Source organism: Oculina patagonica, chromosome 10 (genome assembly GCF_052425735.1).
Source record: "Oculina patagonica isolate OP01 chromosome 10, crgOcupat, whole genome shotgun sequence".
NCBI classification, from domain to species: Eukaryota; Metazoa; Cnidaria; class Anthozoa; order Scleractinia; family Oculinidae; genus Oculina; species Oculina patagonica.
In genome coordinates this window covers 14229913-14250701 of record NC_135767.1, presented here as the reverse complement: position 1 = coordinate 14250701, position 20789 = coordinate 14229913, and the positions used below count along the sequence as shown (strand labels likewise).

The following is a 20789-nucleotide window of genomic DNA, read 5'->3' as shown; positions in this document are numbered from 1 at the left end:
GGGCAAAAAATGTGTGGACAAAAAATGTGTGGACGGAAGTTGTAGAACGGAAGTAATTTTACATGCTACCCCTCCCCCCTAATGTGAAAAGAAACGAAATCCTTTTATAGTTTAATAAATAAATTCACATCAAAACACAATTTCGGAACTTTTAAAAAGGGAAACGTGTATCAAAAAGTCGAAATGTTGACAACCTGGGGGTTCATTTTATAATGTGCTGACACGTAATCAAGGTTCATTTTAACGTGCGCTGTTACACGCAATGAAGTCCCGCCAGGCAACCGGAAGTAAATTTAATACACTACCCCTCTCCCGTTAGTAAAAGTCAAAAATAAGTTCCATGAAGAAATCTCAATATGGAGTGACGCTTGCCATATAACGTGTTCTAATTAACGTTTATAAAGCTCACTGATAAAAACACGATATCCGAGCAGCACGTTTTTGTCTCCTGTCACGTCATCTCATTTCCCGTGACTCACGTCATCCGTTTAACACGACGTGTTCGTGCGCATCTTTCTCTCAAATTTCATTCGCTGCTCAATCCATGAACAATGATTGTCGCTGCCCGGTAGATGCGTGCTGACAGGTTTTCACATGTGTATCTGAGCTTCGTGGAAGATGTGAACTATTTACACACTATCCAGCCAGAAGAAAGCTCGTAACCACAATGTCCACACGTTTTAGCAGTAAAAACATGTTCTTCAAATAACGAAATTATATTTGTCAAGAAGACGAAAAGCTTTGCAGTTTAATTACACAATAGAAATACCAAACGACTGCGATCCTTCTAAGATCGATTAAAGCGATTTATTGGTGAAAAATATTGTGAAAGCCCTTTCCGTGTTTAATTGTTATGTAAATATTCTAGCTTTTCTGTCTATGTTGTTGTTGACTTTGTACATTTTCCATCAATAATAGCGCTAAGAAGAGCAAACAAGACTGGATGTCTTCGGATGTCTCGTGTGTTTGCTGGCACAGAAGGGTAAAGGAATGTGCATGCATGCAAAAACTCCACTGTTTCGCAATTCCTCCCCGCGTAATACTGATTCTCGACCTAGGATCTTCTCTTCTTATCATTTATATTTTTATTTTGCTTATCGTTCCGCGATCCGGAAACGAAATACTATTTCTTTTTTAAATAACTGCTTGTGGACATTTACGTAGCGGGGAATGGGGCCATGTAAAATTACTTCCGGCTGCCTCAATGGACTTGATCGCTTGTGTCAGCGCGTGTTAAAATACGTGAAAATACGTTTAGGGTCCCTTAGGTCTAAACAGCTGGGCAACTTGATTCACGTTGCACCATTTTAAGAAGATGTGAAATTGTGATTTCATTTCTTTTCACATGCGTATCGGATTTTGACTTTACAAGGGACTGTACTTGACTTACTGTACCAGTACATTTTCATTACCCACCACCACTCCCAAACCCTACCCCCCCCCCCCCCGAAAAAGGCAGAAGAATGAGCTGGCTCTAAGTGCCCTTTGATTTCAAAATTTAAGTTTCCTTGAAGTAATAAACCAGTAGGCGAAGTTTGGTTAAAAATCTATGTTCAGTTTTATTTCGGGGCAATGACCTTAATGTTAAAAAGTTACACACACGCAGAGGATCTGAGTGAACAAGGAAGACTGTTCACATTCTGCTAATTTTAAGGCCACTGGGTGACTTCTGAGTGTAAGATTTTATGGTTGGTCCAGCAACAGAAAAGTTAGAAATAACATTATCAAATCAATATTTGTATATTTAATAAGTCACAAGGGCAGGCAATTTGTTGTGACAAAATAAACAGTAGTTAAAAAACGACTGGTTTGTTCTTGAGATGAAAGGAAAATTTTTAGATCTTTGTTTTGTGTTGTGTAACATGCAAGCCAATCAGCGCCAAGATACTGTTTTTCAACCAATCAGGAGCGAAAAAAAAAATGTTGACTTGATGGTTTCACGGGTGTATTCCCCGCATGGTGCTGGTTGCATGTCTTAGCTTCAAACTGGTCACCAGGTTGCGTTGGGTTACCACCCAAAATAACGGCTGCGAAGGAAAACAGTACGCATGCCGGCCCAGGCTCACGAATGGCCACTCGGTCACGGCGGCTGCCCTGGATGCCAGAAACTTTTCATGTGCGATTTACGGTGCGAAGTGTTCACCGCGCGCGAAAAAAAATCCTCTGGTATCCAGGGTAGTCGACGGTAAAATAGTATAAGGATTTATATGAAGCTTTTATACGGTGGTCCATAGGGGTCATCTCGATATTTTCCATCGCCACTGTATCGACTATGACCGCTATGGGCCACCGTAAAAATCCCTCCGTTGCATTCCAAGAATTTTTTGGCCCGATGTTATTAGGAACAAATACCTTCTGAGAACATCCAATGAACATCCGTAGCACTACAAGTGAAGGTGGAGGTGGCTGGACCATGTGTGTAGAATGCTATCTTCCGCACTTACTAAAACAGCCCTCCACTGGAAACCGAAGAGTACGAGTCTAAAAGAGCACTGAGTGACTGACGGCTATGTAGCTTCTATTTTAATGGTTTCACCAGGGATTCATGTACTAACTAAGTTGGGACCATGCAGCATAACAACTTAAACAACACGTAAAGTCGAGGTGATTTAAATCAAGAGGATGTAAAACTTAGAAAGCGTAACGAACTGAAGAAGTATTCTATTAGGAGTGGGGAACAGGGTTGGATGGAGGAATGATTGTTTCAATGTTGAAAATGCTCACTTTTTTAGTCAGATCCAGGGCGGGGCAGAGAGAGAGAAAGTCGGCACTTTTCTTTGAAGACAACAGTGCCGGGAAACGGTGCAGATCATGTTTCAATCAAGCCGTTGCTAAGAGAGACGTCAGCTAAAACTGTTTTTCTGTGAAGTTTTATATATTAAAGCATACACGCGTGTAGAATGCGAACAGAGGCAGATTTTGCGCTCGATGTTTCAGGCCGCCGAGATATTTTTGCATTTTCAGCCGGATTTCTCACCTGATGTTTCACGTCACTATACCCGCAGTGGCGTGAAATATAAAGCGAAAAATCCGTCAGAGTTTACATTCAGCAGCAGAAAATAATGGTAAATAATCTGGGAATCATTGTGATTCTTTTGATTAGTATAATTTGCAAAACCAGCGAAAAAGAAAAATTGTTTGCCCAGCTCGATACAATTAATCCAAATTGTAATATTTTTTTGGAAAATGAAAAACCTGAAATTTCATTTTCTAATTTCCCAGAAGAAGTGGTGAACGTTTGACTCTACGTTTCATCGATATCCGGTATTTTACTTTCCAAAGCTAACAGTAAAAAACAACCTTGACAGTAAACTTGTGTTCACTCTATATTCAAGTCGAGGAATACGTATAGGTCTTTATCAGAACTGACGTTGGCGTGGTGAGTAAAACTTGTATTGTATTCCGTTCATTAAATTTACCTGTTTAACTAAATAGTGCAATTTCTCTTATAGCCAAGATATATATGCATGAAACTAACTATTGTAAGTTACAAGTGAAATGTATACAGGGTTTAAAAGATCTAGACCCATGGTTATAGCTTATGTTTGCTTATTCACATGAGATCAGTAAATAGTCATTCACTTCAGCTTTATTTAGTATGTTTAACGTCTTTTTCTGATGTACAAAATTTGTTTCAAATTAAAAGAAAACCTCAAAGAGATATTTTAATTCTAAGGTAGAAAAATACCATAATAATGTAACAAAAAGTAAACGAGGACGGTTGCGACTTAGAAAGATCTTATTTTAAAAACATAGATTAGCAATAACAAACTTGTAAACTGATTGGCCAGAGATTGGCCGTGTTTTTGCAGATGTCGCCCCTTTTGTGACGTAATGTCTTAAACGGGGTTGCAGTTCACTAATGAAAAGTTTCTTATAACCTTCTTTTATTCGTATATTCCAACATTTTATGAATTGACCGATATACAATGAAATGTGATGAGTGCTAGTACCAATTTAAAAAATTAACTTATTCACTCATAATGAATTCATCGAGATTTTTTTTAAAAAATTGGACAAACATTTAAGAATAATACTTAGCGATAAGAGTTTTGCACAACGTTTCTATGTCGCCATGACATCATTTCCAAGTCGGAAAGCGAAATTATTTGTTTAGACAAATGTAAATGCTTTATCACCTCACACCTTTCACCAAATATATTAGACTGCTCGAATTTTTTATTTTGTTGCTTCACTTGAAAATGATGTCATGGCGGCATCGAAACGTTCTGCAAAACTTTTATCGCTAATTTTTATTTTTTTACGATCAATTTGCAAATAGGAGTATTGTGATCGGGCTAAATTCACTCTCGGGGACCTACTAGTCTCAAGGGAATACTTTTTGCTGTGGATGATGAATACGTCACTCCAAGGAAATACGAACGCGTCAACACTTGCGGTTTGATGGCGAGTGTTTGCAATAAAAAGCTGTCAACACTTAGTAGGAATTTCAATTTCGAGTCGAGAAAAACAACAAGTAAGACCATTTGCAAATTGGCAATGTAATTTACGCAAGAATTTATGAAACAATGTTCGACTCGTACTGTCGTATCAACGATGACACAAATGCAATAACATATGGCAAGGAGCTTGTCGTCATTTACTGTAAGCGTTGTGAAACAGTCAACGAGGGGAACCTTATCATAAAATTGGCACAGATATCAGAGTATGACGAGGCGAAGGAACTTAATGAAAGAGCAGTCGCTATCAAGTAAGACCATTGCTCGTCTTTTTGATGAAAAATACTTACTGGTTTACTACCGACCGGTTTCGGCAAAAGTGTACTTTTTGTGTCGTTGCGAGAACTGAATTTCAATATTTATTGCGAAACAGGGCTTTCCTTGATGTGCAGGCTATTTATAAATTAAGATTATTACGTGTCATTCGGATAATGTTACGACTTCCGGATACTCATTGTTGAGTGGTGTCACGCAGCGTTTACTAGCCTCCCACGCAGTCGTTCTTAGGGGCGATCGTGTTTAACTCCTCCCCACTTAGTGGGGAGGAGTAGCCTGCGTAGCTGGCGGGAGTCGCGCCGACTCCTCCCCAATTCCCTCGCGGCTCGCTCCAAATTCCTCGCGGCTCCGCGGTTCCCTCTCAAAGCAAGCACTCGCACTCGAATCCCGCCAACTACGCAGGCTAGGGGAGGAGTGAAACACGATCGCCCCTAAGAACGACTGCCTGGGAGGCTAAGCGTTTACAGGCTCTTAATAAATTAATAAACAACGGTGAATTTACGAAGGGAATAATTTGCCGCTTCGGGTGATGGATTATGTCCAAGAAAGTACAAACGCGTGTTACAACATTAAATGGCACGACGTCCCCTAGTGTGTGCTGATACTTGTAAGCTCGTGCAACACGAAGTTAGCAACAATTTTGGCTTCGCTGAACTGCATGGGACATGTAGCAGGGACAACATTTTATTAATTACCAAGTGATTACCACTCAAGCCCCTGGGATACTCCCTTCTATAAGCTATTTATTATAAGTGTCTGCATCGCCAAAGGGTATGGTCTCTTTTCTCCGGTCAGCAAATGTATCAGTAACAATTAGAAGAACTATTTTTACCATTGTTTGTTACAGTCGTCCCTTCTTGTGTAGTGTTACTAACTTAAAGGAACAGTGTCAAGGATTTTAGTTAAATTTAGGCATGGGTAATGATCATCAAATTCGGTAAAATATAAAAACAACCGCTTAAAACAATGAAGGAACATTTTAATAACACAGCAAATACAAAAGAAAGTATGGATGACCAAAAGCGACGAAGACTGAAACAGATTGCGATATGGGTTTTTAAAATATTGTTGGGCTGAACAGTTTTCAAAGTTGATCTCGTTTGCTTGTAATTTTAAATTAAAAAGTCGGGAGACAAATGTGGTTGCAATGAAGCTATAGTTTTCTCATTTAGATCCAGAAAAGTAATTTCTTTTCAAAAAGTAAGCAGTTTCATATATATAGCGAGTTTTTGGTAAAACTTTATAAAATACACTTCACTCAGCCGTGACACAGTCCCTTTGTGAGAACGTTCTCAAGTGTTTATGCAAACCGAAGTAGTTTCTGGGGGAGGGGTCTGATCTAAAATCGGCTATCAAATTTTTGGTCAGGGTGACGTCATCGTCATCATCATCATCTTCAATTCTAATCACATCAGTAGGTAAATGAGACCGTCCATTTTCGGTAACAGCAGGCTTTTTACGGGGCAGGGGCGTTTGCCTTGCACATGCTATCAACATGAAAAAGTGTGACAAAAAGAAGTAGCAGCATTTTATGGAAAACCTACCAACTGTGTTTAGAACCCTCTGTGACTATGTCAAGGCTAAAGAATATTTCAGAAAGCGCTTGCGATCAAAATGGAAGAAGCAACAAATTATGGAAACCTGGGATCTGTAACAGCAGGCTTTGTACGGGGCAGGCACGTTAGCCCAGCGCAAGGTCTGAAATAAAGCAGAGAAAATCTCATGTATGTAAATGGACACGTTGAGACCTGACAAGGAGCATTCTACCTTCCTGGAATGATATTTATATACGAAAAAGAGGATCTAGATCTCTTTAACTGATTTATTTTTTTGTTTATTTTTTATTTCACAATTGTCTACCAGATAAAACTTGAAGAGATAATGTGCAGATTTAGAACGCCAATTTGCCCAACAACTCTAAATTTTTTTCGTGTCTCTGCGCCGTTTTGCGTAAGTAAAAACATAATTCAACATTAACATTTCTCGGTTATTTTTCAGGTACACTGACACTTGAAGAAGGCGTCATGAACAATATAGAGGAAATTATTGATGCCATGATCACCATAGCCTTAGTTGTTGCCACTTTCCTTCTCAACACTGGTCGTGCTCAAAAAACCATCGAGTTATGCAGGGAAAGCTTGATTTTACTAAATAATAGAGCACTGAGTATAAAACAGCAATTTGGCATGGTAATTTACGCAAGAATCTGTGCAACATTGTTCGACTCGTACTGTCGTATCCACGATAACACAAATGCAATAATATATGGCAGGGAGCTTCTCGTCATTCACTGTAAGCGTGGTGAAACAGTCGACGAGGAGAATCTCAGCATGATATTGGCACAGATGTACGAAAGTCAAAATAAGTATGTTGAGGCGAAAGAACTTTATGAGAGAGCAATCATTATCATGAGAAAAATTGGGAACAAAAACAGAGAAGCAGTCGCATACTGTAACCTAGGATCTGTTTCTTACTCTCTCGGTGACTATGTCAAGGCTAAAGAATATCTTGAGAAGGCACTTGAAATCACCAAGGAAATTGGTGACAGAGATGTAGAAGCAACATGTTACGGACACCTAGGAACTGTTTCTTACTCTCTCGGTGACTATGTCAAGGCTAAAGAATATCTCGAGAAAGCACTTGCGATCAACATGGAAATTGGTGACAGAGCAGGAGAAGCAGTAAGTTACGGAAACCTGGGAACTGTGTTTCAATCTCTCGGTGACTATGTCAAGGCTAAAGAATATCTCGAGAAAGCACTTGCGATCAACATGGAAATTGGTGACAGAGAAGGAGAAGCAGCATGTTACGGACACCTGGGAACTGTGTTTCAATCTCTCGGTGACTATGTCAAGGCTAAAGAATATCTCGAGAAAGCACTTGCGATCAACATGGAAATTGGTGACAGAGCAGGAGAAGCAGCATGTTACGGAAACCTGGGAACTGTGTTTCAATCTCTCGGTGACTATGTCAAGGCTAAAGAATATCTCGAGAAAGCACTTGCGATCAACATGGAAATTGGTAACAGAAAAGAAGAAGCAACATGTTACGGAAACCTGGGAACTGTGTTTCAATTTCTCGGTGACTATGTCAAGGCTAAAGAATATCTCGAGAAAGCACTTGCGATCAACATGGAAATTGGTGACAGAGCAGGAGAAGCAGCATGTTACGGAAACCTTGGAACTGTGTTTCAATCTCTCGGTGACTATGTCAAGGCTAAAGAATATCTCGAGAAAGCACTTGCGATCAACATGGAAATTGGTGACAGAGCAGGAGAAGCAACAAATTACGGAAACCTGGGAACTGTGTTTAAATCTCTCGGTGACTATGTCAAGGCTAAAGAATATCTCGAGAAAGCACTTGCGATCAACATGGAAATTGGTGACAGAGCAGGAGAAGCAGCATGTTACGGAAACCTGGGAACTGTGTTTCGATCTCTCGGTGACTATGTCAAGGCTAAAGAATATCTCGAGAAAGCACTTGCGATCAACATGGAAATTGGTGACAGAGAAGGAGAAGCAACAAATTACGAAAACCTGGGAACTGTGTTTCAATCTCTCGGTGACTATGTCAAGGCTAAAGAATATCTCGAGAAAGCACTTGCGATCAACATGGAAATTGGTGACAGAGCAGGAGAAGCAGTATGTTACGGAAACCTGGGAACTGTGTTTCGATCTCTCGGTGACTATGTCAAGGCTAAAGAATATCTCGAGAAAGCACTTGCGATCAACATGGAAATTGGTGACAGAGCAGGAGAAGCAGCATGTTACGGAAACCTGGGAACTGTGTTTCAATCTCTCGGTGACTATGTCAAGGCTAAAGAATATCTCGAGAAAGCACTTGCGATCAACATGGAAATTGGTGACAGAGCAGGAGAAGCAGTAAGTTACGGAAACCTGGGAACTGTGTTTCAATCTCTCGGTGACTATGTCAAGGCTAAAGAATATCTCGAGAAAGCACTTGCGATCAACATGGAAATTGGTGACAGAGCAGGAGAAGCAACAAATTACGGAACCCTGGGAACTGTGTTCATATCTCTCGGTGACTATGTCAAGGCTAAAGAATATCTCCAGAAAGCACTTGCGATCAACATGGAAATTGGTGACAGGGCAGGAGAAGCAGCATGTTACGGAAACCTGGGAAATGTGTTTAAATCTCTCGGTGACTATGTCAAGGCTAAAGAATATCTCGAGAAAGCACTTGCGATCAACATGGAAATTGGTGACAGAGCAGGAGAAGCAGCATGTTACGGAAACCTGGGAACTGTGTTTCGATCTCTCGGTGACTATGTCAAGGCTAAAGAATATCTCGAGAAAGCACTTGCGATCAAAATGGAAATTGGTGACAGAGCAGGAGAAGCAGCATGTTACGGAAACCTGGGAACTGTGTTTCGATCTCTCGGTGACTATGTCAAGGCTAAAGAATATCTCGAGAAAGCACTTGCGATCAACATGGAAATTGGTGACAGAGAAGGAGAAGCAACAAATTACGGAAACCTGGGAACTGTGTTTCAATCTCTCGGTGACTATGTCAAGGCTAAAGAATATCTCGAGAAAGCACTTGCGATCAACATGGAAATTGGTGACAGAGCAGGAGAAGCAGCAAGTTACGGAAACCTGGGAACTGTGTTTCAATCTCTCGGTGACTATGTCAAGGCTAAAGAATATCTCGAGAAAGCACTTGCGATCAACATGGAAATTGGTGACAGAGCAGGAGAAGCAGCATGTTACGGAAACCTGGGAACTGTGTTTCAATCTCTCGGTGACTATGTCAAGGCTAAAGAATATCTCGAGAAAGCACTTGCGATCAACATGGAAATTGGTGACAGAGCAGGAGAAGCAGCATATTACGGAAACCTGGGAACTGTGTTTCAATCTCTCGGTGACTATGTCAAGGCTAAAGAATATCTCGAGAAAGCACTTGCGATCAACATGGAAATTGGTGACAGAGCAGGAGAAGCAGTATGTTACGGAAACCTGGGAACTGTGTTTCGATCTCTCGGTGACTATGTCAAGGCTAAAGAATATCTCGAGAAAGCACTTGCGATCAACATGGAAATTGGTAACAGAGAAGGAGAAGCAACAAATTACGGAAACCTGGGAACTGTGTTTCAATCTCTCGGTGACTATGTCAAGGCTAAAGAATATCTCGAGAAAGCACTTGCGATCAACATGGAAATTGGTGACAGAGCAGGAGAAGCAGGATGTTACGGAAACCTGGGAACTGTGTTTAGATCTCTCGGTGACTATGTCAAGGCTAAAGAATATCTCGAGAAAGCACTTGCGATCAACATGGAAATTGGTGACAGAGAAGAAGAAGCAACAAATTACGGAAACCTGGGAACTGTGTTTCAATCTCTCGGTGACTATGTCAAGGCTAAAGAATATCTCGAGAAAGCACTTGCGATCAACATGGAAATTGGTGACAGAGCAGGAGAAGCAGGAAGTTACGGAAACCTGGGAACTGTGTTTCAATCTCTCGGTGACTATGTCAAGGCTAAAGAATATTTCGAGAAAGCACTTGCAATCAACATGGAAATTGGTGACAGAGCAGGAGAAGCAACAAATTACGGAACCCTGGGAACTGTGTTCATATCTCTCGGTGACTATGTCAAGGCTAAAGAATATCTCCAGAAAGCACTTGCGATCAACATGGAAATTGGTGACAGAGCAGGAGAAGCAGCAAGTTACGGAAACCTGGGAACTGTGTTTAAATCTCTCGGTGACTATGTCAAGGCTAAAGAATATCTCGAGAAAGCACTTGCGATCAACATGGAAATTGGTGACAGAGCAGGAGAAGCAGCATGTTACGGAAACCTGGGAACTGTGTTTCGATCTCTCGGTGACTATGTCAAGGCTAAAGAATATCTCGAGAAAGCACTTGCGATCAACATGGAAATTGGTGACAGAGCAGGAGAAGCAGCATGTTACGGAAACCTGGGAACTGTGTTTCAATCTCTCGGTGACTATGTCAAGGCTAAAGAATATCTCGAGAAAGCACTTGCGATCAACATGGAAATTGGTGACAGAGCAGGAGAAGCAGCATGTTACGGAAACCTGGGAACTGTGTTTCGATCTCTCGGTGACTATGTCAAGGCTAAAGAATATCTCGAGAAAGCACTTGCGATCAACATGGAAATTGGTAACAGAGAAGGAGAAGCAACAAATTACGGAAACCTGGGAACTGTGTTTCAATCTCTCGGTGACTATGTCAAGGCTAAAGAATATCTCGAGAAAGCACTTGCGATCAACATGGAAATTGGTAACAGAGAAGGAGAAGCAACAAATTACGGAAACCTGGGAACTGTGTTCATATCTCTCGGTGACTATGTCAAGGCTAAAGAATATCTCCAGAAAGCACTTGCGATCAACATGGAAATTGGTGACAGAGCAGGAGAAGCAGCATGTTACGGAAACCTGGGAACTGTGTTTCGATCTCTCGGTGACTATGTCAAGGCTAAAGAATATCTCGAGAAAGCACTTGCGATCAACATGGAAATTGGTGACAGAGCAGGAGAAGCAGCATGTTACGGAAACCTGGGAACTGTGTTTCAATCTCTCGGTGACTATGTCAAGGCTAAAGAATATCTCGAGAAAGCACTTGCGATCAACATGGAAATTGGTGACAGAGCAGGAGAAGCAACATGTTACGGAAACCTGGGAACTGTGTTTCAATCTCTCGGTGACTATGTCAAGGCTAAAGAATATCTCGAGAAAGCACTTGCAATCAACATGGAAATTGGTGACAGAGCAGGAGAAGCAACAAATTACGGAAACCTGGGAACTGTGTTCATATCTCTCGGTGACTATGTCAAGGCTAAAGAATATCTCGAGAAAGCACTTGCGATCAACATGGAAATTGGTGACAGAGCAGGAGAAGCAGCATGTTACGGAAACCTGGGAACTGTGTTTAAATATCTCGGTGACTATGTCAAGGCTAAAGAATATCTCGAGAAAGCACTTGCGATCAACATGGAAATTGGTGACAGAGCAGGAGAAGCAACAAGTTACGGAAACCTGGGAACTGTGTTTCGATCTCTCGGTGACTATGTCAAGGCTAAAGAATATCTCGAGAAAGCACTTGCGATCAACATGGAAATTGGTGACAGAGCAGGAGAAGCAGCATGTTACGGAAACCTGGGAACTGTGTTTCGATCTCTCGGTGACTATGTCAAGGCTAAAGAATATCTCGAGAAAGCACTTGCGATCAACATGGAAATTGGTAACAGAAAAGGAGAAGCAACAAATTACGGAAACCTGGGAACTGTGTTTCAATCTCTCGGTGACTATGTCAAGGCTAAAGAATATCTCGAGAAAGCACTTGCGATCAACATGGAAATTGGTGACAGAGCAGGAGAAGCAGCATGTTACGGAAACCTGGGAACTGTGTTTCGATCTCTCGGTGACTATGTCAAGGCTAAAGAATATCTCGAGAAAGCACTTGCGATCAACATGGAAATTGGTGACAGAGCAGGAGAAGCAGCATGTTACGGAAACCTGGGAACTGTGTTTCAATCTCTCGGTGACTATGTCAAGGCTAAAGAATATCTCGAGAAAGCACTTGCGATCAAAATGGAAATTGGTGACAGAGCAGGAGAAGCAGTATGTTACGGAAACCTGGGAACTGTGTTTCAATCTCTCGGTGACTATGTCAAGGCTAAAGAATATTTCAAGAAAGCACTTGCAATCAACATGGAAATTGGTGACAGAGCAGGAGAAGCAACAAATTACGGAACCCTGGGAACTGTGTTCATATCACTCGGTGACTATGTCAAGGCTAAAGAATATCTGCAGAAAGCACTTGCGATCAACATGGAAATTGGTGACAGGGCAGGAGAAGCAGCATGTTACGAAAACCTGGGAACTGTGTTTAAATATCTCGGTGACTATGTCAAGGCTAAAGAATATCTCAAGAAAGCACTTGCGATCAACATGGAAATTGGTGACAGAGAAGGTGAAGCAACAAGTTACGGAAACCTGGGAAGTGTGTTTTATTCTCTCGGTGACTATGTCAAGGCTAAAGAATATCTCGAGAAAGCACTTGCGATCGACATGGAAATTGGTGACAGAGCAGGAGAAGCAACAACTTACGGAAACCTAGGAAATGTGTTTCAATCTCTCGGCGACTATGTCAAGGCTAAAGAATATCTCGAGAAAGCACTTGCGATCAACATGGAAATTGGTGACAGAGCAGGAGAAGCAACAAATTACGGAAACCTGGGATCTGTGTTTTAGTTGCGAAAAAATATAGAAAGAGTAAAGATTATCTTGAGAAAGCACTTGCAATCACAAAAAATATTGGTGACAGAAAAGGAGAAGCGACAACTTACGGAAACCTGGGAACTGTGTTTGAACTCCTTGGTGATAATGTCAAGGCAAAAGAATACTATGAGAAAGCACTTGCGATCGCCATTGAAATTGGTGACAGAGAGTTAGAAGCAGTAATTCACGTAAACCTAGGAACTGTGTTTCACTCGCTCGGTGAATACGTCATGGCCGAAGAATATGCTGAGAAGGCACTTTCATTAGTTCAAGAACGTTGAAACTGAGTTTCAGTGTTATCGTCTCCTTACATTGACGAAGCTATCGCAAGGAAAGTTCCAGAAGGCTTTTTCCTACTTGTTTCGAAGTATTGAAAAATGCGAAGATTTGAGAGGTCTTAATGCAGACAGTGATAAAATAAAGATATCCTTTGCAGACATGCATGTTTTTTCCTACAAGCTGCTCAGTGAATTGTTTTGTTGGGATGGAAATATTAACAATGCTCTTTATGTTGCTGAGCTGGGACGGGCTAGAGCCTTAGCAGACTTGATAGCAACTCAGTACTCCGCTGAAACACACATATCAGCTAATCCGCAATTATGGATTGGCATTGAAAATGTCATGACGAAAGAAAGCAACTGCACTTGTCTGTACATTTCTTACCATGATCAAAGAGTGTTTTTCTGGATTCTTAAGACAAGCGGAGTCATTTCTTTCCGAGAAATAGCAGTGGATAAAAAGACTCTTTACAAAAGATTAGCACAGCCAGCTGAAAATCTAGATGAATTTTTTGCTATCATGGCGAAAGGTTTCCGCAGCTTTGGTATTTTACCCGAGGAGGTCTGCGAAGATCGATCTTTAAATAAAATTGAGCCAGGACAATCAGATTCTTCTCAGGAAAAGAGCCTCGCAGCTTTGCGACATGCAAAGGATAAGGATAATCCAGAACCGAGTTTAGCTTTGTTCCACGAAATGCTCATCAATCCTGTGTCTGACTTACTTGAAGAGCCAGAAATCATCATTGTTCCTGATCGCAACTTGTACCGTGTTCCATTTGCAGCTTTAATCGATAAAAGTGGAAAATATTTATCAGACACTTTCAGGATTCGCTTTATTCCTTCATTGACGACCCTCAAGCTCATTCAGGACAGTCCTGCAGATTATCACAGTCAGACTGGTGCTCTGATAGTGGGGGATCCTGATGTTGGTGAGGTGAGTTACAATGGACGCCTCAACAAAAACTTTGTACCATTGCCTGGTGCAAGAAAGGAAGCAGAGATGATTGGACGACTGCTGGGTGTTCAGCCTTTGTTAGGACAGCACGCAACGAAGCAGGCAGTACTTCAAAGGATAGATTCAGTGAGTTTGATACATTTTGCTGCACATGGAAATGCTGAAAGAGGAGAAATTGCGCTTGCCCCTCCAAGCTCTTCTTCTGGCATTCCACAAGAAGACGACTACCTTTTAAAGATGTCTGACATTTCACAAGTTCAACTGCGAGCTAAACTAGTAGTACTAAGCTGTTGTCACAGTGGCCGTGGACAAATTAGGGCCGAAGGGGTTGTTGGAATCGCTCGCGCGTTCTTAGGATCCGGTGCGCGCTCAGTGTTGGTGGCACTGTGGGCCTTAAAAGACAGTGCAACAAAGCAGTTCATGAATTGCTTCTACGAACACCTTGCTCGTGGAGAAAGTGCCAGTGACTCACTTTACAAGGCCATGAAGTGGATGAGAGACAACAGTTTTACCAAGGTTTCTGAGTGGGCACCGTTTATGCTGATTGGAGATAACGTGACATTTGACTTTAGAGAATAAAAAAAATGATTTTAAAGCAGCGAAGAAATTTACATTTCATGAGTTTGTTTAGTTGGTTACCTGTGTCAAAATGAAAACCGTTTTATCTTCATTTCATTACAGGTAACGAAGTCAGGACAAAATCTTACCGTGCCGCCTTGAATCCTATTGTTGGGATATTTTTTTTAAGCCAAAACACTTTCTGTAAGGTGATCAGATCGCTTATTCTTGTGGTCTGTCTACAAATGTATGTGGTTTCTTTTAAAAGCTTTCTATTTCACAGTTTGAAATCAATTTCGAGAAACAAAAGTAGTTTTTTTTTCAAGCTGATTAGTCTAGTTCAGTCTTCTCTGGGTTATCTGACATTTCAATTTTTGAACAGTAACGAAAGTTCACATATATATTTTTAAACATCGCTTTTTTAGTGCATTAAACAGTACTCAATGTTCTAACAAACAGTTAAAAATAATTGAACAATAAGCTCACATAATTTAGGAAAAACCATAACATACAGTTAATATCAAAAATAGCTTTTATAATAGAATAAAATACTCAAAAATCAGTTCTCGAAAGCTTGTTCATTGGGTGATGTTTTGATTCAAGTAACAAATATTTTTTTTAGTTATGGGCACTTAAACGTTTTATAAATTAATATTCAAGCCACGACTAGGGCTTTCCACAAGTTACTCGAAATTATTCAGAAACTTGCTTGAAATTTCTGAAAAAGGTGCTCGAATTTTTTTCCGAGTTTCCATTTAATGCTAAACTCATCATGAAATTAAAGTTGTTCTAAAAATCCAAAAAAGTTGCTTTTGATTGAAAAAAGTTACTCGAACTAATCCAAAACCCTGTTCTTTATAAAGAAAATTTCTCCAAATTTGCTGATTAATTTTGTTTCGTTTTAATGAGGAATGGGATTGAGTCTTCAGATGTTCGTCTTCAGAAGGGGTATCAAATGGTCTTTGCGAGCATTTGCGAGCATGCGAGCACAGCGTTTTACTTTGCGAGCACGAGCATTGACAAAAATTAGCCTTGCGAGCAACGAGCACTTTTCAAAATCCTACCTCCACTAAAAACCGAGCACCCTCTAAAATTTTGCGAGCATTGCGAGCACTGCGACATTTTGAGGGACCATTCTTGACTCCTTTCAGATGTTCCGTGAAAATTTTCGGCAAACTTCATTAATCTTCAAAAACGTTTGTATCGCCTTCGGACAAAAAGGTCTTACTTGGGTCGTGAGTTCCTTATGGAACTCATCTTATCTGAGGAAAAACCTCGTGCTAGATTATTATGTCTTACTTGGGTTGTGAGTTCCTTATGGAACTTATTTCATTTGAGGGCAACATATTAACCTCGTGATAGATTATTATGTCCTACTCGGTTGGTGAGTTCCTTATAGAACTCATGTAATCTGAGGGCAGCATATTAACCTCGTGCTAGATTATTATGTCTTACTTGGCTGATAGTTCCGTATGGAACTCATGTTATTTGAGGGCAACATATTAACCTCGTGATAGATTATTGTCTTACTTTGGTTGTGAGTTCCCTATGAAACTCATGTTATCTGAGGGAAGCATATTAACCCCGTGCTAGATTATTGTGTTACTAGGGTGGTGAGTTCCTTATGGAACTCATATAATTTTAGGGCAACATTTTAACCTCGTGATAGATTTTTGTCTTACTTTGGTTGTGAGTTCCTAATGAAACTCATGTCATCTAAGGGCAGCATATTAACCCCTTGCTAGATTATTACATCATACTTGGGTGGTTGGGTGGTGAGTTCCTTATGGTACTCATATTTTCTGAAGGCAGCATATTAACCTCTAGCTAGGACAATCCAGAAGAATTTAAAAAATATCTCCATATATTTGCTAATTTTCCTTTAAATGTAAGATTTTTAAGCAGTTTTATGCAATTTTACTGCAACAGAAGTGTCCAAATAACATTTTAAGGCAAATCTCGAAAGGAAAAAAAAGTTGCTCAAAGGGGAAAAAGTTGCTCGAAACATGAAAAGTTGCCAACAAGTTGCCGAGCAACTTGTGGAAAGCCCTAGCCACGACTGAATGAATGACGTGCAATCGACTTGCGTTGACTCGTGCGTACTTTTCTTGATTTGACCCCTACTGAAATAAATGTTTCACTAGTAATTTACCGGCCCACAGGATAAATGGACTCCGACGCTACGAAATTCGAACACATATAATTAGCCAAAAAGGATATTTGCTCTCATGCACTGTTAAAAAAGAATGCCATCGTACTGTGTCGACGGCGTAGACAGATGAGGCATGAAAAAGGCTAGGGCCCCGCTCAGATTGGCCTCTTAAGAGACTTTTGACAGTGAACTTTTTTACAATCCGGACCCCAGCGGCGCGATTTTGTTAAGCGTTTTCCTAACCGGTTTCGGCGTCTTTAATTTTTTTCCTGTCGTTTAACCCTATTCAGACCGGGCTTTTTTGGACCTGAGGAAGCCCCCCCTATGTAACTTCCAGAACATTTAAGCAATCACCATGAAACTTATAGGATGTATTGTACGTCCGAAACTCTTTCTGTTGGTATACGTCACGTGGGATGGTGACGTCACATCACGTGACAATTACATCATGATGTCAAAACAGCCGCCATCTTGGATCCGCCATCTTGGATTTCAAAATTTTTCCAAAATGCCAGAAAACCACCCAAAATCATTGCAAAGTACTCAAATGTGCTTTAAACCCATAAAAATGTAAAACTAATGCCATTTAAGTTGATTTTTATTAACAGAAACACGCAAAATTACAAATTTGGGAAAACATGCCTATCAAAATGCCGTTGCCATGGTGATGTCAAGTTCCTGACACATCATCCAACCCTACCAATCTATTGCCAGATAAATTTTAGGAAAACTCAGAAAGTTTGGCAGCGTTTGGTTAAATCTTAAAAAAGTTATAAAAGTTCAAAGTCAGCGCGGGCCTCAAAAGCCTCCCCCCCCGGTCTGAATAGGGTTAATTGAAATTGGAGTCTGCACTTTTTAATAACACAACGGAAATTGAGCAATCGAAGTACATGGCTATCTGGAATATGGTGCTACAAAAAAGAAATCAAATAAAATATCAAACTACTAAGGTGCCCTTGGAATTAAGTTTTATTTTCTCTCTACTTTCGCATAAACAAAAATGAAGCAATTCTTGCGTTCAAGAAACGACACGCTCTTCATCAAAGTGATGCAAAGTTTATTGTTAGGTTTTCAAAGCTCTCTCAAGTTCAGTTTAGTTTAGTTTATGGCGGGTTCCACAGCCTGGCAAGGAACTCGTAACACAAATTTTCTCATTTCTTTTTGGCGCAAACAGTAGATCAGTGGACTTAGCAGCGAGTTTAACATGGCACATGTGCGAACTAATGGCGACAATACATAAAACTCGGCTTCGTACTCTCCTTGTTTCTTCAGTCCCTTGACTACTAACAGGAGAGTTATGGCCATAGGAAGGAAGCTTAGCATCACAGTACTCACTACAAACACAGTTGTCTTGAGAGCTTTGCTTTCTTTAGCAAATCTTTCCACTTCTTCTTGGGGAAGCTGTTGAGTTTTGATCTTCTTTTCGTGGCGACGTGTTTCACGATACAAAAATACATAGGCTGAGGCGATGACAAGAATGCAAGAAATCATCGCTAGCAAAACTAATAAACAATGTACTAATGATGGCGTTTTGTGATACAAATCTAACTAGTTCAGTCATAAAAGGAAACGCCCAAACTACGATCTCTGCCACCTTAATGTTCTGTTTAGTGACAAGGTATGGGTAGTAGACAGTGAATTTGATCGCTATCAGCCTCTCGCAAGTAACTAGCATCAGATGAAGCGACGAGCAAACAGTCAAGACTCGCATAAAAGAGTTGTGAAAAGCTTTAGCCACGTTACTGTCGATACCATTAAGGAGATAAGTTGATTTCCAGGCAATAAACGAAGGTTGCACCAAACGACCAGTTAATACATCCGTCGCTGCTAAACAGGCCAGCAAGATGTTGGTGTTGCTCTGGAGTCTTGGTCTTCTTTTCACGGCCATTATCACCAGCACGTTGAGAAGAATTGTAAAGGGACAAGAGATGCTGTTAATGATGATGGTGATGATAAAAGTCACCTCTTGCGGGACATTTTTTGTGTCTCCTTCTGTGGTCATCCTTGTACCGTTTGTAAAATTTGATCCGGAGATATTGGCCATGTCAATATAACGTAATGAAGATAAACTGTGTTCCTGGGTCAAATCATGGGTGTTTATTTGTTAACTTTAGTGATTTACCGCCACGAATTAATGTACAAATGTCCTCGAGCAAACTTTCCCATGCATTAGTCAACTCTATTTTTCGGCTTCTTTTCGTTCAATTATTGGTTATCAGTAATTAAGTAACCGCGCTGATAATTAATAAGGCCAGTGGATCGAGTTTTGATGATGCATTATATAGACTCGATTTATTGGGCTTTTTAATTGAGTTACAAAATTTATAAACTAACCGAAACAATTGAAGCTTGGGAAAGCATTATCGAAAAACATTTGCAAACTAAGAAACAAAATAATTTCGCCATTCAGTTTCGGATGGAATAGTACAGCCACGAAAATGTTTTTTTTCCCAGATTCAATGCCACGAGCTGTGATGGAAGGAAATGATTTGTGTTTCACCCTGCCAAATTAACTAGTCGGTTGCTTATCAGGTGACTGGAACTGCAAAGAAAATTAAAAGACAACGGAAAAAATACTTAAATTAAGAACAGCGGTTTTATTGAGCTGACTAATGCATGAGAAAGTTTAGTGGAAAACATTTGCGCACTAATGCGTGGCGGTAAATTACAGTCAACTCGCGTTATAGCGGACATGCTCGGGGCGTCGTTTAGTGTCCGTTATAGCGAGAGTCCGTAATAGTGGGAGTCATTTCCAGTCAAACCTCTTTCGCCGAGGATCTGTGGATTATGTCCGTAATAGCGACTGTCCGAAATAGCGCGGTGTCTGCAAGGCCAGAGTTGACTGTACTCGTTAATGCGGGATGAGACTTGCGCGTACTTTTAAGAACTGTAAAAGATTTTTTCACCTTGATCGTACGCGGATCAAACGATAAATCATTACTGATGCGCGGGGTGACTCGAAATACAAAGTTCCAAGCTCATTCTTCAAAATATAACCAAAATAAGAATGAATGACGTGCTATCGACTTGCGTTCGGACTTTTGCGGCCAAACGGAGAAAAACTCGTCGAGATTTTCTCAAGTCGTCGCAAGTCCTAGCCAAATGGATTCGTTAGTAGACGCATTTTTCGGCAACTTTTGCCAGTCTATTTGCGGCCTTTTTTTTTGTTGGTCAGGCCTTGTTAATGAAGAAAATAACCCCAAATTAGACCAACTGATAAAAGAGGACAGCGGAAGATACCCCCGCTACCGAACCGAATTAAATAATTTAAGTAACCGCGCATGATAAATTCAATTTATTGGCCTAATTAACTGAGTTCCAAATTTATAAACCACTTGTTGTGATTGCAGCATGAGAAAATATTAACGATAAACACTTGTAAACTAACAAATGAACCTTTCTGGCTTATGCGTGGTTTCAATGTTAATTTCTGCCTTTCGTTTCGGATAAAAAACTATTGTTCGTAATTTCTAACGAAGCCGATCTCTTGTGCTCTTCTCTGCCAATTAGTTTTTTTTTTTCATTTCTAAACACTCTTTTGACTCAATGAATTAGCAGCTGACTTCAGACAAACGAATAGCGTTTTTCATACGGTCTGATTAGCTATTCATGATCAAACCCCTCAAATATGCGGCCATGCGGGTCGGTTAATATTTTCCACTTTTTCCTACCATCTCAGTAGATGATTGTTAATTAGTCTCATAACATTGTTACTTTTCTTAATTTTATTTCTACTGAAATAAATGCATTACTAGTAATTTACCGGCCCACAGGAAAAATGAACTCCGATGCTACGAAATTCGAACACATGAAATTCGCCAAAAAGAAATTTGCCTTCATGCACTTAGG

General features: G+C 40.4%; 1 protein-coding gene and 1 pseudogene across 1 annotated transcript in view; one reads left to right on the top strand and one right to left on the bottom strand.

The window, feature by feature from the left end:
• The first annotated feature begins 3287 nt into the window (after positions 1 to 3287).
• Positions 3288 to 20789, top strand: part of LOC144628960 (uncharacterized) — a 469155-nt gene continuing 451653 nt past the window's right edge. The window contains 4 exon segments of the mRNA XM_078487085.1: positions 3288 to 3379; positions 6735 to 7037; positions 7197 to 12965; positions 12968 to 13263. Coding sequence (XP_078343211.1) covers positions 6761 to 7037; positions 7197 to 12965; positions 12968 to 13263 — 6342 coding nt within the window. The 5' untranslated portion in view covers positions 3288 to 3379; positions 6735 to 6760.
• On the bottom strand, positions 17902 to 19916 carry LOC144628561 (uncharacterized; annotated as a pseudogene).